Raw genomic sequence first — 13751 nt, 5'->3', positions numbered from 1 at the left:
CTTGCACCGCCTGCGCCCAGTACCGCCCTCGCCCCGCCCCCTCCCCTCGCCCCGCCCTCTCGCGCGAGCGCCCGGACCTCGAGAATCGATCCCGCGGAAGACAAGCCCAGAGGCGGGGCGGAGAACGTCGCGCCGTGGTGACGTAGTGTCGCCGGCGCGGGCGGGTGACGCCAACTGGGCCCGTTGTCTGTGTGTGGGGCTAGGGGCCCCGGGGCGGCGGGGGCTCCCGGCGCGGGCGGCGGTGGATCGGGAGGGCCTGGACATGGCGCTGAGGGGCCGCTCCGCGGGAAGATGAATAAGGGCTGGCTGGAGCTGGAGAGCGACCCTGGTGAGGAGGGTGCTGGGCGGGCCGGGGGCTGGGGAGGCCGGGTGGGCCCCAAACTCGCCCGCCTGACCACCACTTGCTCCTCTTGTCGCCCCACCCAGGCCTCTTCACCCTCCTGGTGGAAGATTTCGGTAAGAGCCTCTCCTACTCGCCGGATCCGGGCTGTGGGGGCCCATTCCTGTGCCCTCGCTCTACAGCCTGGGGCTGCCCTTCCCGACTTCTTTCCTTCCCTGATCGCAGGTGTCAAAGGGGTGCAGGTGGAGGAGATCTATGACCTTCAAAGCAAATGTCAGGGGTGAGTGGCTTGGTGCCAGGGCCTTCCCTTACACCCCGAGGGCAAGGGGAGGGCCAGGAGAGGAGTGCCCCTCAAGGGAGGTAGTGTAGGAATCCCAAGTTATAAAATCTCATACATGGAAGCATCCCTCATCTTTGGGTGCCCTCCTCATCAAGCTGATATTTTTGTTTTCTCCCAGTCTTCCTTCAGCACTTCCCTTTATGTAGTAGTCCCTTTCCCCCTGTACAAATCTGACCATCCTTTGGAGTACAGTTCAGCTGCCTTTTCTGGTCTTGTAGCAGGAAGGCAGCCCCTTCTCTTGACTCAGGTCACACAGTGCCTGCTGTAATTTATTAATTACAGTTTTCATGTACTCGTGTGCTGGTGGCTTTCATCCCTTCACAGAGGTCTTGCATTGATTGGTTGGTGTGTGGCATCTGACAAGGCCCCTATAAGGTGACCAACCTCAGGGTCTTGGTCGTCCTGCAGAATAGAGGTGTGGAACGACTACAGTGCATGAACTGAGAGGTCTGTTTTTATCTTCCAGGAAAGAAGGGACTGATCTAGGTGTTCATTTGCTTTCTTCACTGCACTGGGGCCCAGGCCTTGGGGTTCACAGTGAGAATTAGTGTTTAAATTCCTCGATCAGAGTTTTTTTTCTTTCCTTACCTTCTGTTCCTACCTTGTCATGGGCCATGGGTTCCAGCTTTTCATCTCTTCTCCAAAAACCTTAGACTTCATGAGGACACAGCGTATTCCGGAACATCACAGCCAGATGCTTGACTCTGGGTTCTGGGTGTGAGGGCTCAGGGCCAATTTAGGCATGTTGGAAAGAAGCGAGGGTAGAGGTGGGATCACGGAAAGGGCACCCGAGTTGTAACACAGTGCGGGGGAATAGGCAGGAAAAGAAAGGGGATGCTGATTGCCTTCCCCCACTTGGCTGGTTTAGCTTTGCCCCTTACTTTCCCCAGCCCAGTGTATGGATTCATCTTCCTGTTCAAATGGATCGAAGAACGCCGATCCCGTCGCAAGGTGTCTACCTTGGTGGATGATACGTCTGTGATTGATGATGATATTGTGAATAACATGTTCTTTGCCCATCAGGTCTGCTGGGCTCTGTGTTCCGTCTGGAGGGTGGGATGCTGCCATTGTCTTTGCTGGGAAGTGGAAGTGGGGGAAGGCAGGAGGAGGAGATAGGCAGATACCAGAAGTGGCGGTTAGAGAAGTCCCCTGGCAGAAGGAACTGAGCTCTTAGTTCATTACAAAAGGGAATATCTTTAGAGCAGGCTGGTGTTGAGTCCCCTCTGCATGTCCCCAGACATCTGGTGGGTATTTAGTTGAATGAACAAATGTTGGGTGGAGATGAGGAGAGCTGATGAGTTTTGTTGTTCAGATAGGACTGTCCCTCTCTGGGTCCCCATTCTCAGTATGGCTTGGGGTAGGTATGCGGTGTATGAGTGACTGTTCTTGGGTTTCACAGCTGATCCCCAACTCTTGTGCCACTCATGCCCTGCTGAGCGTGCTCCTGAACTGCAGCAATGTGGACCTGGGGCCTACCCTAAGTCGCATGAAGGATTTCACCAAAGGCTTCAGCCCTGAGGTAGGCCGTGCGCAGTCCCTCAATCCTGGCTCACAGCTTGCTGGGCAGATCTGACTCTCAGGCCTACTTGTAATGCTACCATATGGCATATGATACTATGAGGCCCTTTTCTTTCAAAGAATTTACCTTATGTTTGGCCCTTAAATTTTAGGCTCAATTGTCAGGAAAGACCTAAGGAGGAAAGGAACATTCCTTAAGTGACACTATGTTAGGAATTTCTTTGTCAGGTCTGTATCAGGCCGCGTTGCTCTCCAGTGTCCGCTCATTACCGTGCAAGACTAACCCCATCCTTCTGGGGCTCTGGAGTTCTTTTCTGTCTTCACTAACCTTTCAGGAAAATCCATCTATGCTGCTTCAGGTTCCTGGAATGCCTCCAGGCCTTCTCTCCAGAGCTTTGCTTCCCACCCAGAGGCCCACCTGAGAAATTGTTTTGATGTCTTATTTCCTTCTCTAGAGCAAAGGATATGCGATTGGCAATGCCCCAGAGTTGGCCAAGGCACATAATAGCCATGCCAGGTGTGTGGGCGCTGTGGGAGCTGATGGGAGTGGGGGCGGCGGGGGAAGGGTTGTCCCATTCCAGGCCCTGAGTATGTCCTTCCCCAGGCCTGAGCCACGCCACCTCCCCGAGAAGCAGAACGGCCTTAGTGCCGTGCGGACGATGGAGGCATTCCACTTTGTCAGTTATGTGCCTATCACGGGACGGCTTTTCGAGCTGGATGGGCTGAAGGTCTACCCCATTGACCATGGTAGGGACCCATTGGGTTTTTCTGCTTACCTTCTAGGGAGCTAGGGCTCAGGGTCCTCAGGTGCTTGGGGACCCAGTGGCAGGGGTTGGTGTTGAGGGCATCCATCTCTGGCTGGTTGGCACCCTGCGCTGTACTACCTGACTACACCTCTCCATCTTCCTTCCCACTCCTGGCCTGCCCAAACTCAGGGCTTCCCGGCTGACTCCTCATCTTGGTCTTCCCTAGGGCCCTGGGGGGAGGATGAGGAGTGGACAGACAAGGCCCGGCGGGTCATCATGGAGCGAATCGGCCTCGCCACCGCAGGGTAAGGGCTCTGTGCTTGCCCTTCCCTCTGGAGCTGTGCCCCCGTTGGGAAGGACACAGAAAAGGGAAAGCAGAGAGGTCAGATGACTCGTGTAAGGCCACATGATGAATCTGGCCAGGTCAAGCTTAGATCTTGGGCTTCCGACTCCTTGCCCTATTTCCCACCCAGGCTGCCTATGGCCTGCTTTGGGACAGGCTGGGGAGGGGCAGGCCTTGGGGGAGCCCTAGGTGACCCAGACGTGCTGGCTCACTTGCTGATAGGCCCCTCGGGCAGGTCATTGGAAGGCACCGGCTCAGCTGCCTGGCATGCATTACTAGCTGCCGCCCGCCTGTCGGGGTGGGGCCTGTCCCTGTGGCTGTAGTTGGGACTTCAAGGGGCCCTGCCAGATTGTTTGTCTCAACCTGACGGCGGTGCTGGGCGGGAGCTGCTCTCACGGCTGCGGCTGTGACTGCAGGGAGCCCTACCATGACATCCGCTTCAACCTGATGGCGGTGGTGCCCGACCGCAGGATCAAGTACGAGGCCAGGCTGCATGTGCTGAAGGTGAACCGTCAGACAGTACTGGAGGCCCTGCAGCAGGTGGGGACCCCTCCCGCCATCCCTCTTCCCCTCACTGGGGCGTGGTCTCTGATTCCCAGATCACTCTTTATTACGGATCTGTTGCGCTTCACCTGACCATTCCTTTCCTTTGCTTTCCTTGTGGGAAAGCTGGGACTTGGGGTGGAGAGGGGGAATAGCTTCTAAAAGGAGGTTTGGGTTCAACTGTTGTATTTCCTTGTGAGCGAGTGGGTAGAACCAAGGCTCTCTGCTGTCCAAGCGAGCGGCTGGGTCTGCTTTCACGACTCTGAGCCTTGGATTCTGTTTTTAGCTGATCAGGGTAACACAGCCAGAGCTGATTCAGACCCACAAGTCTCAAGAGCCACAGCTGCCTGAGGAGTGCAAACCAGCCAGCAGCAAGTCCCCCCTGGCGCTGGAGGCAAGCAGGGCCGCAGCTGCCTCCGAGGCCACTCACACAGGTACCAGGGATCTTGGCGCCTCCCCTTGGCCTCAGAGCTTGAGCTGAGAGGCCCAAGCAGAGCAAGTCTTTGTGTATGGATGCACTTGGGCAGAGGTTCAGAGGCTCCTATGGGAGCCCTGAGGCCCTGGTGCCTGCATCCCTCTCCCCTCGGAACATGGAGGGAGAGCAGTCATCCCCTAAAGAAAGGTACCTGTAAAGGGCTGACATTACCACAGTTCCTGAACCTTCTCTATAATAGATACTCCCTTTTTAGTTTTCTTAAGAGGCTTTTCTTTTTTTCTCCTTCTGTCTCCCTCCCTCCCTTTTTCCATCTCATTCTTCGTCTTGCTATGGGCCCATGACCTAGAGCTCGCGGGCTCTCATCCCGTTAGCTAGTGCATCTGTTCTTCTCTGGCAAGGGAGGAGGGAGCAGTGCTATGTCTGGGGAGATGGTGGGCTGGGACAGGTTTTCTTGGGGATCTGGCTGAAGGTCCTGCCTGTGCTCCTTGTCCTCTCAGATGGTGTGGAGGAGGTGGCTGGTTCATGCCCCCAAGCCCCAACCCACAGCCCTCCCAGCAAACCCAAGCTGGTGGTGAAGCCTCCCGGGAGCAGCCTCAACGGGGTTCCTCCCAACCCTACTCCCATTGTTCAGCGGCTGCCAGCCTTTCTGGACAATCACAACTATGCCAAGTCCCCCATGCAGGTGAGCTGGGAGCACCCTTGCCCAAGCCCCTCCAGTACTTTCTTGAGAGGCTGCAACAAGCCGTTTCCTTAGGTGGTTCCTTGGTGTTCATCCTATACCACCTAGGTGGCCAAGTCTCTCTGCTACCCAGAAGCCCCCACAGGAGCTTAGAGAGGCAGAGAGAACTCCCAACTTTCAGTCCACTCACACAGCAGTGGGGCAGGATGTTTAGGGCATGTTCCTGGTACCACTCGATGAGTTAGGTTTTGCTGGCAAAATAAAGGCACATGTTTCAGGGTGCTCAGTTTGTCTTTGGGTGGGCAGCAGCCTCCCCAGGAGTCACGGGTGGGCTCGGAACACCTGGGGTTCAGTGGACTCGACCTGGAGAGCCGTGTTGGTTTTCTGGCTGTGAGTGCTGTGTCCAGCCGGGGCTGACTGGTCCCTGCTTATGGCTGCCCTTGGTCTCTGCCTCAGGAGGAGGAAGACCTGGCAGCAGGTGTGGGCCGCAGCCGAGTTCCAGTCCGCCCCCCCCAGCAGTACTCCGACGACGAGGACGACTATGAGGATGATGAGGACGACGACGTGCAGAACACCAACTCTGCCATCAGGTCAGCCCCAGCTCTGGAAGGCTAGAGGCTTGAGTGCTGCAGATCCTATCTTGACTGTTCCAACCCATGTCTGAGGTTGCCCGAAGGGTGTAACACTGAGCACCTGTGGGAGGCTGGCCTGCTGGGGCTGACTCCAGATCCCTGGTCCCCAAGACTCCAGGAGGCCTTGGGGGAGTGTTGAAGACATTTAACCAGATAACAAGGCCTGTCCTGTTGGGAGGTGGCCTTTCGGCTAGGCCTCAAAGGATTGGGATGGAGGAGATGGGGCGGGGTGCAGCCCTGTCAGAGGGCACGGCATTGTCAGAAGGCCAGAGTGAGGCGGCTGGAGTAGAGGTGGCCTTCGAGAGCACGTGGCTGTGGCTTTTGGAGCTTAGGGTGCCAGGCTCAGCACGGCCAGGTCAGGCTGCTGGGCCCAGTGCAAGGAGCCGCAGCATCCGTCCCTGGGGGCCAGGATGTGTCTGGGGCTGTTCTGGGCACTGCTGGGCGGGGTCACCCGGCCCCTCCCCTTGGCTCACCGCTCCTTGGCCCCCCCACCCCCAGGTACAAGCGAAAGGGTCCAGGGAAGCCGGGGCCCCTGAGTGGCTCTGGGGACGGGCAGCTGTCAGTGCTGCAGCCCAACACCATCAACGTCTTGGCCGAGAAGCTCAAAGAGTCCCAGAAAGACCTCTCGATTCCTCTGTCCATCAAGACGAGCAGCGGGGCAGCCAGCCCGGCCGTGGCAGTCCCCACACACTCACAGCCCTCGCCCACCCCCAGCAACGAGAGCACGGACACGGCCTCTGAGATCGGCAGTGCTTTCAACTCGCCGCTGCGGTCGCCCATTCGCTCAGCCAACCCAACGCGGCCCTCCAGCCCAGTCACCTCCCACATCTCCAAGGTGCTTTTTGGAGAGGATGACAGCCTGCTGCGTGTTGACTGCATCCGCTACAATCGCGCTGTACGCGACCTGGGTCCTCTTGTCAGCACGGGCCTGCTGCACCTGGCTGAGGACGGGGTGCTGAGCCCCCTGGCACTGACAGGTGCGCCCGGGCCTGGCTCACTGGCCGCTTGGGGCACTGGGGGAGAGGCGGGTGGCCAAGTGACCGCCTGGCCTGCGCTCTGAGGGGTCTTCTCGTGCCTTCTCTTCCCAGAGGGTGGGAAGGGCTCCTCACCCTGCAGCAGACCGAGCCAAGGCAGCCAGGGGTCCAGCAGCCCGGAAGAGAAGGAGGTAGCGGAGGCTGTGGACAGCAGAGAGAAGCCTGGCTTGGCCAGGCCTGGTGAGCCCTTGAGCGGAGAGAAGTACTCTCCCAAGGTGAGTCCCTTTGCGGCTTGCTCTTCTAATCTGGCCGGAGGGGGGAGCCTGAGGCACTGCTGCCCAGGGGCTGGGGCCTGCGGGTTCTGGCGTAAACATGGGTGGCGGAAGCCAGGCGCCAGGAAGCCTGTCTGGGTTGGGGCGCTGCCGGGGCCTTGGTAGGTTCTGTGGACACTGGCTGCTCGTCCTTGCCTCCAGCTGCTTCCTGGTGGGGGGACTGGGGTGTTGGCCAGCCCCCCTCAGGGCTGCACTGCGGGATTTTGGCAGGAGTTGCTGGCGCTGCTGAAGTGTGTGGAGGCAGAGATTGCAAACTATGAGGCCTGCCTCAAGGAAGAGGTGGAGAAGAGGAAGAAGTTCAAGGTGGGTCATCCCTCCAGCGGCTGGTCCTCTGTCCGTCTTCCCAGACGTGGGACCTCCCGAGGCCAGCTGGTGGCTGCTCTGGGGAGCTGGGCTTGCGGTGCTCTCATCCTTCTCTCCCGCAGATCGACGACCAGAGAAGGACCCACAACTACGACGAGTTCATCTGCACCTTCATCTCCATGCTGGCCCAGGAAGGTGAGGGCACTTACCGCCGCAGCTGACCTGGCATGCCCTGCCGGGGGCCATGTCCCTCAGGCCTGTCTTGGGGCTTGAGCAGACTGGGGGGCCCAGGGAGGGCCGGGAGAGCCTCCGCTCCTGGCCTGAGGCTGTGGCCCATGGAGCAGGGGGCTGCTGCGCGTCCAGCCACCTGCTCAAGGGCCTCGGCCTCTTCGCAGGCATGCTGGCCAACCTGGTGGAGCAGAACATCTCGGTGCGGCGGCGCCAAGGGGTCAGCATCGGCCGGCTCCACAAGCAGCGGAAGCCTGACCGGCGGAAACGCTCGCGCCCTTACAAGGCCAAGCGCCAGTGAGGACTGCTGGCCCGCACTCTGCAGCTGCTCTTGCCGCATGGCCCCCCCCGGGGCCCCTTCCCCACCCCACTCCCTCTCTTCCCAGTATTACTGAAAAGTTGCAGCCAGAGAGCCCAACCCCTGGCAGCGGGAGCCAGGCTGGAGTCCGTGCACTGTGCCCCAGGGCCGGGCAGGGCAGGGCAGCCCCATAGTGCTCTGGGGGCAGCAGGTGGAGCGGGGGCACGGTGAGGTGCTGCGGCTTCCTCCACAGCTGGCTGTGGAGTGCCAGGACCTGGCCTTTCTGCCTTCAGCAGAGTATATATTTTACCTACAGAGACGTCTATTTTTCTGGGCTCTAGCCCATCTTGCCACCACTGTGTTGACATAGCCAGCTTCCTGACTGCATTCTTTCCAACACTTGTCATCCTGGTGGGCCCAGGTCCCTGCGTCATGCTGGAGTCATGACTGCAGGGTCCCAGCTGGGGGCCTGGGTGGGCATTTGGGCCCTGCGCTCTAGCCCCAGCCACCAGTCGTCCCTGTGGTGAGGAAGCCAGGTCTGTTCTTCCTCCCGGGAGAGCTCCAAACTCAGGGACCCGGCTGCTGGGCTGGATTGGGAGTGGGGTGTCCTAGTAAGGGTGGAATGAGCAGCCCGCTGGGGTCCCACGGCCTGAGCAGAGAGAAGTATTTAAGCTGTTTATTGGCCTGTAAACTCCCTTCCTGGCTTTAGCCGTGCTTGTCAAGACTGCTGTCTGCAGCAAGGCTCTGGGGCTCTTTGCCTTCAGTGTTGGGGCCCTGGCAATGGGCCTGCCTGGGGCTCCTGGGCTCTGACCCTGGAGCCTGGGGTTCAGGGGGGCCCCTGCCCAGCCCCTCAGTATTACCGTGTCTCCCTCCTCTTAGGGATAGTGGAGACAGGGCTGCTTGCAGGAAGCTGACACCCCTTGGCTCTCCGTGCCACGCCAGCTTCTTCAGCCTCTGCAAGGCACTCAGGGTGGGGGACAGCAGGACTAAGACAACCAGTTGGAGCCCCAGTGTTCCCAGAGGGCCTAATGCCAAGGGGCAATGGGCCCAGCACTGTCTCTGGAGCTCAGGCCCCAAACAGAGCCCCATGGACTCTGCCAGATGGCTTTGAAGGTGATCTAAGCAGGCCCCTTATCTGTACATAGTGACTGGGGCAGGGGATGGCTGGCCAGCATAGAAGCCACCTCTCTGTGCTGAGCACAGCCTGACTTCTCTGGCCCCTGTAAATATTGGATCAGTGAATAAAACTCTCCTAAGAAATGAACTCTCCTGTGGTTGCTGGCCTAAGATTTATAGGCTAGGTTGTGGTGAGAGGGAGGACCTAACCAAACCTGGGCCCAAGAGCCTGTGACCCGAGGGGTGAGAAGTACACATTCTCAGGCATCCATCCTTCTGGGGCAGAGATTCTTGGGACCCTAGACCCAGGATTTAGGACCTGAGCTGAGGAGGGGCTTTGGATGGGCTGTGGAGCCTGAAGAGGACACTTTGGGAGGAGAGAGACCTGGCTTTCATCCGGTTCTGAGGGCGTTGCTACCTGAACAGATGCCGGGGCTCTGGGCTGAGGAGGCGAGGTAGCCTCTAGTCTTGCCCGATGCACTGTCCCTGGAGGGGTCCCCTTGGAGGGCGCAGCTCTACCCTTGTTGCATTTGGACAGGTCCAGCAGGCCAAAGCTGCTAAGCACCCTCACTCCCGAGGCCGCCGCAGCCCCTCACCCCCACTGCTGCCCCGGCAGTGAATCCTGTGGAGGGGCACAGACATGAGCAGCGGGGGCCCAGCTGGACTGCTTAGAAAACGGCTTTAATGGCCCCAGCTCTTCTGTCCTGAGTCTAGTAGTCCAGGGCACAGATGAGAGCCACACCGCGCTTTATCCAGTGTCGCTGGGGCTGATCGGAGGGGAGCTCCACGGCAATGATGTAGTTGGTGGAGTGGCCTGTGGTCGATAGTGTTCCTGGAGCAGACAAGAAGGGAGGGTTGTCTGTCACAAGAGTAGGAACAGGGTAAAGGCAATGGACTCAGCAGATTGAGACGGTGGCAAGCAGGGGCCCTGACCCGAGAGGAAACCTGCCTGGTGAATGGGTCCAGCCAAGGCTCAGGCCTGCCAGGAATGGGAGAGTTGGGGCCACTGCTCATTCCCTGTTGGACCCAGCACAGGCCCACCTCCCCGCCAAGTCTCCCTTACCTACTCTGAACCTTCATTAGCATACTGGAGCTCCCAAGACCCAGGTGGGTCTGCTGAGGGAGGCAAGAGGATGGGGAGCTCAGGGGCCACTTACCACAGGCTGAGCCCAAGCTCTGGGCATTACCCTCCCTGCCTGCTGGTGGTCCAGCTCTGGCCTGGCCTGCTCACTCTCAGGAGGGCTGACCGGCCTCTCTCAGCCATTCTGTTCAGCTAACCTGACCAGTTAGGCTGGCCCAGTCCTGGGCCCCCACCCATGGTGCAGGTTCCCCACCCTGGGCCCGTACCCGCTCGGGTCAGCGTCTTGTAGATGGGGCACAGGTAGAAGTCCTGGTTCTGGATCTTGCGGTTCTGTGTCGGCAGAAGCCAGATAACAGCCATCTCTGTGTATAGCTCCTTGGGCCGAGATTCAGCCAGCTGGAAGGCTGCAGGGTCCCAGCGGGCACCTTCCAGGAATAGTCCATGGATGTAGCACCCCTCACTGGGCCTTTTCTTGAGCTCTGGCACTGACTGCTGCATTACCTGTGGTGGGCGCACAGACATGCCCCCGCACGTGGACTGGGCTCAAGAGGCACAAACTCCCTCCTGAGAGTCCTGCCCACCTGCCCATTACTCACCCACCATTTTATTTATCTGCTTTTCTAAGATTTTTATTTATTTATTTGAGAATGAGAGATAGAACACGAGCAGGGTGAGGGGCAGAGGGAGAGGGAGAAGCAGACTTCCCGCTGAGCAGGGAGCCCGATGCAGGGCTCGATCCCAGCAGCCCAGGATCATGACCTGAGCCGAAGGCAGATGCTTAACCGACTGGGCCACCCAGGCAACCCACTCACCCACCATTTTAGTTGGCAGCCTGCGGTCTGTGTCCAGTCCCTAGGGATTTCCTAGGGGCTCATAGCCACTTCTGGCTTGGCTCTCCCTGCCCCCCAAGACCCACTCAGGACCCTCAACTGGCAGCCAGCTGTGGCCTCAGCGCCCCTCCTGCCTGGCACCTGTAAGTACTGGGGGCCTGACCCAGGCCATACTCCAGCCTGACCCTGGCCTGACTTTGGCTGTGTGCAAACCTTGAAATCAAACGAGATGGTGTCAATGGAGATGACAGACTTGCGGGCAAAGTTCTGCAGCGTGCCTGTCAGGAAGGCCTGGGGGAAGAAGAAGCCACTGATCCAGAAGACAGCTGGGATGCCCCCTTGGATCCAGGCCTGCAGGAAGTCCAGGCGCTGCATCAGGTCCATGACCCATGAGGACAGCGGCTTGAGCGATGGGTAGGCCTTCGCGTTCCAGAGCTCAGGCACAATGTTGTTGTACAGGCTGGTGGCCATCAGCTCCAGCTGTGAGGACATCACCACCAGCCCCTTGAGTGCCTTGAGCAGGTCTCGCAGCGTCTCTGTGATCACCTGCAGCAGCCGGTTGTACCTGTGGAGCCAGCGGCAAGGAAGCAAGCAGTGGCTGGGGGTTCTACAGCAGTATCTGTACTCCCCACTTGTAGGCCATAGACAGAAAAACAGTGGCCCAACGTGGGGGCTAAGAGCATGGAGCTGAGTCGGGCAGCCTAGGTACTAATCTCAGCTCTGCACCTTAGCAAACATGTAACCTTAGGTCACTTCACCGTTTCGGGCCTTGGTGTACTCATCTGTGAAGTGGGAACAATAAAACGTAGCTGGGTTAGAGCATAGACGCGGCACGGCGCCCGGCCCAGAGTAGCTTTTGCTGACATTTCTCTATAATAATAACTCTCTGTAATAAGTCAGGGCTGGGGGTGGCAGGGGGATTACCGAATGACCTCCTGTACTAGCACTGTGTTCATTGACTCCTCATACAGCACGGGGTACTTGGCCATCACCAGCTGCAAGTTGATGGGCTCAGGAATCTGGAGCAGAATATTGTGGGCCACATCCTCCACTATCTGTGGGGGCAAAGGGACACGCGGGGGGTCAGGGCCAGCACGCCTTAATTCCTGCAGGATTCCACATGCACAGAGTTCCTTCCCACGGGGGAGCAGGCGGGATAGTGGGTGGGAGACTGGCCCTGCCCAACGCGTGCGTCCCTTTCCCCTGATGCCACCTACCTCCTCCCGGCCCTGGCCGCCCACAGAGGATGATTTGGGCTGCAGCTGGATGATGGCACCGAGCAGGCCGTAAGTCTCATTCTGGGCGAAGGTGATGTTGGCATTGTCGTGCAGGCCAAAGATCTCAGGCATGTCATTGAGAGGGAGGCCTTTGATGTAGGAGAGGTAGCCCTGGAGGGTAGGAGGGCCACAACTGAAACCTCGCTCTACCCCCAGCCTGTGGGGGGTCCTCCAATTGGGCACAACTCCCACTTGCCTCCCCGACTTGGAACCCTTACGCATCTCCCTCTTAGAGCTGCATGGCTTCTGAGGCGCTGTGTGGGGAGCCCTCGCTTCCCTCCCAGCCCTCTGCCTGCTGGCATCCTGCCCCCCCCCCCGCCCCGGCTCCTTCATTCAGCCGCTCCAATCAGTGACGCTCCCCTCCTTACAATCGTGACCCACACTCCGACACACACCCCGGCCCTGCAGCCTCCCTGCACACGTCTTAGCCGAAGCACCATTTCCTCTGGGACCCTTGGAGAGGCTGCCCTGCCTCAACTGAGTAATTACACTCAGGCAGCAGCTGAGCAGCCAGACGTCGCCTCTCCCCACAGAGCCCGAGCTCCAGGGGGCAGGGACTGGGTCCGCCTCCCTGCCTGTGGCTCTCTTTGTGGGAGGGAGTAATCCATGAACAGCAGCGGCTGGGGGGCCGGGGCCACGCCTCCTCTCACCCAGCTCCCAGGTGTTCATGGCACCCCCCGCAACCCAGCCTGGCTGGCTGCCCGCGGCCGTCGGGGGGGCGCGCTCACGTTGAGGTCGTAGGTAGGCTGGATCTGGTGGTAGATGCCCGAGGCGCTGTAGCTGTGATCGTGGAAGAGCACGGAGGGGCTGTAGTAGTCCTCCAGGATGTTCATGATGCAGCGACGGTCCCAGTCATCCGTGACACGGCCCCCATAGTTGATCTCCCCGGCTGTGTACTTGAGGACCTACGGGGTGGGTGGGTGAGGGCCCCCACAAGCGCCCAGCGCCCCGCCTCAGCCTGTCCCTGGCCCACCTTGTAGGGGATGTCGTCATACTCGTCCAGGAACATCTTGAGCTGGCTGATACAGATGCGCAGGTCCCCGTCTGTGAACTCGTAGGGGATGTTGAAGCCCAGGGGCCCAAACTTGCGGCGCTCCAGCGCATTCCCGTGGAACAGGCACAGAGACAGCAGCAGGGACTTGAACTCCAACACCTGCAAGAGGCAGGGGGCAGGGAGTGAGGGGCGGGCCCAGGCTGAGGCAGTGGGGGGGGGGCGGGGAGCGTGCATCCCTGCACTTCACCTTGTGGCAGGAGTTGAGGAAGTTGTCGCTCAGGCTGCTGTAAGACTTGAGCAGGTTGGCCTTGACGCCACGTGGCGGCTCAATGGTCATCTTGGAGCCATTCTGCAGGATGGACACTGGGAACTTGTTGCTGGGCAGGCTGGTGAGCCACAGGCGGAAGTCCCGGTGCACCTGGTGGCCACGTACCACGTGAGCATGGGGACCCACGCCTGGTGGCTGCCCCACACCAGGTTCCCTGGGCCACCGGCAGCTTGACCCTCCCCCTGGGTGGGCCGGGCCAGGCCAGGCTGCGCAGACCACTGATTAAGAAGATCGGTTTTGGGGCGCCTGGGTGGCTCATTCGGTGAAGCAGCTGCCTTCAGCTCAGGTCATGATCCCAGAGTCCTGGGATCAAGTCCCGCATCGGGCTTCTTGCTCAGCAGGAAGCCTGCTTCTCGCTCAGCAGGAAGCCTGCTTCTCCCTCTGCCTCTGCCTGCAGCTTCCCCTGCTTGTGC

General features: G+C 59.5%; 2 protein-coding genes across 4 annotated transcripts in view; one reads left to right on the top strand and one right to left on the bottom strand.

Annotated features, from left to right (window-relative positions):
* Window positions 1-144: 144 nt before the first annotated feature.
* Window positions 145-8972, top strand: BAP1 (BRCA1 associated deubiquitinase 1). Of its 3 annotated transcripts, XM_006731727.3 has the most exons (17): window positions 146-328; window positions 427-456; window positions 566-620; window positions 1571-1703; window positions 2080-2199; window positions 2654-2715; window positions 2803-2945; window positions 3171-3249; window positions 3704-3827; window positions 4117-4264; window positions 4764-4948; window positions 5402-5535; window positions 6076-6554; window positions 6666-6826; window positions 7094-7186; window positions 7309-7381; window positions 7582-8972. In XM_006731727.3, exons 1-17 carry the CDS (start codon window positions 292-294, stop codon window positions 7713-7715), a joined length of 2190 nt encoding a protein of 729 aa, XP_006731790.1. In that variant the 5' UTR covers window positions 146-291; the 3' UTR covers window positions 7716-8972. The 3 variants fall into 3 exon arrangements, with proteins under 3 accessions (XP_030882292.1, XP_006731790.1, XP_081674946.1); XM_081818820.1 differs by lacking the exon at window positions 1571-1703 and having other exon boundaries at window positions 150-328; XM_031026432.2 differs by lacking the exons at window positions 3171-3249; window positions 3704-3827; window positions 4117-4264 and having other exon boundaries at window positions 145-328.
* Window positions 8973-9488: 516 nt separating this feature from the next.
* The window catches only part of DNAH1 (dynein axonemal heavy chain 1), a 72674-nt gene continuing 68411 nt past the window's right edge, over window positions 9489-13751 (bottom strand). The window contains exons 70-77 of the mRNA XM_081818862.1: window positions 13258-13428; window positions 12990-13169; window positions 12745-12921; window positions 11957-12127; window positions 11664-11794; window positions 10953-11304; window positions 10176-10410; window positions 9489-9660 (exon numbers count right to left, since the gene is read on the bottom strand). Coding sequence (XP_081674988.1) covers window positions 9539-9660; window positions 10176-10410; window positions 10953-11304; window positions 11664-11794; window positions 11957-12127; window positions 12745-12921; window positions 12990-13169; window positions 13258-13428 — 1539 coding nt within the window. The 3' untranslated portion in view covers window positions 9489-9538. The remainder of the gene's footprint in view (window positions 9661-10175; window positions 10411-10952; window positions 11305-11663; window positions 11795-11956; window positions 12128-12744; window positions 12922-12989; window positions 13170-13257; window positions 13429-13751) is intronic.

This window comes from Leptonychotes weddellii, chromosome 1 (assembly GCF_054177405.1).
Source record: "Leptonychotes weddellii isolate Sample4059 chromosome 1, ASM5417740v2, whole genome shotgun sequence".
Classification (NCBI taxonomy): Eukaryota; Metazoa; Chordata; class Mammalia; order Carnivora; family Phocidae; genus Leptonychotes; species Leptonychotes weddellii.
The sequence above is the reverse complement of the archived record's forward strand: the minus strand, read 5'-3'. Positions and strand labels throughout refer to the sequence as shown.

Coding starts and splice junctions, on each gene's coding strand:
- BAP1 (XM_006731727.3), top strand. CDS start 292: ATGAATAAGGGCTGGCTGGAGCTGGAGAGCGACCCTG. Junction 329..426: donor GGAGCTGGAGAGCGACCCTG/GTGAGGAGGGTG, acceptor CGCCCCACCCAG/GCCTCTTCACCCTCCTGGTG. Junction 2,946..3,170: donor GGTCTACCCCATTGACCATG/GTAGGGACCCAT, acceptor GGTCTTCCCTAG/GGCCCTGGGGGGAGGATGAG.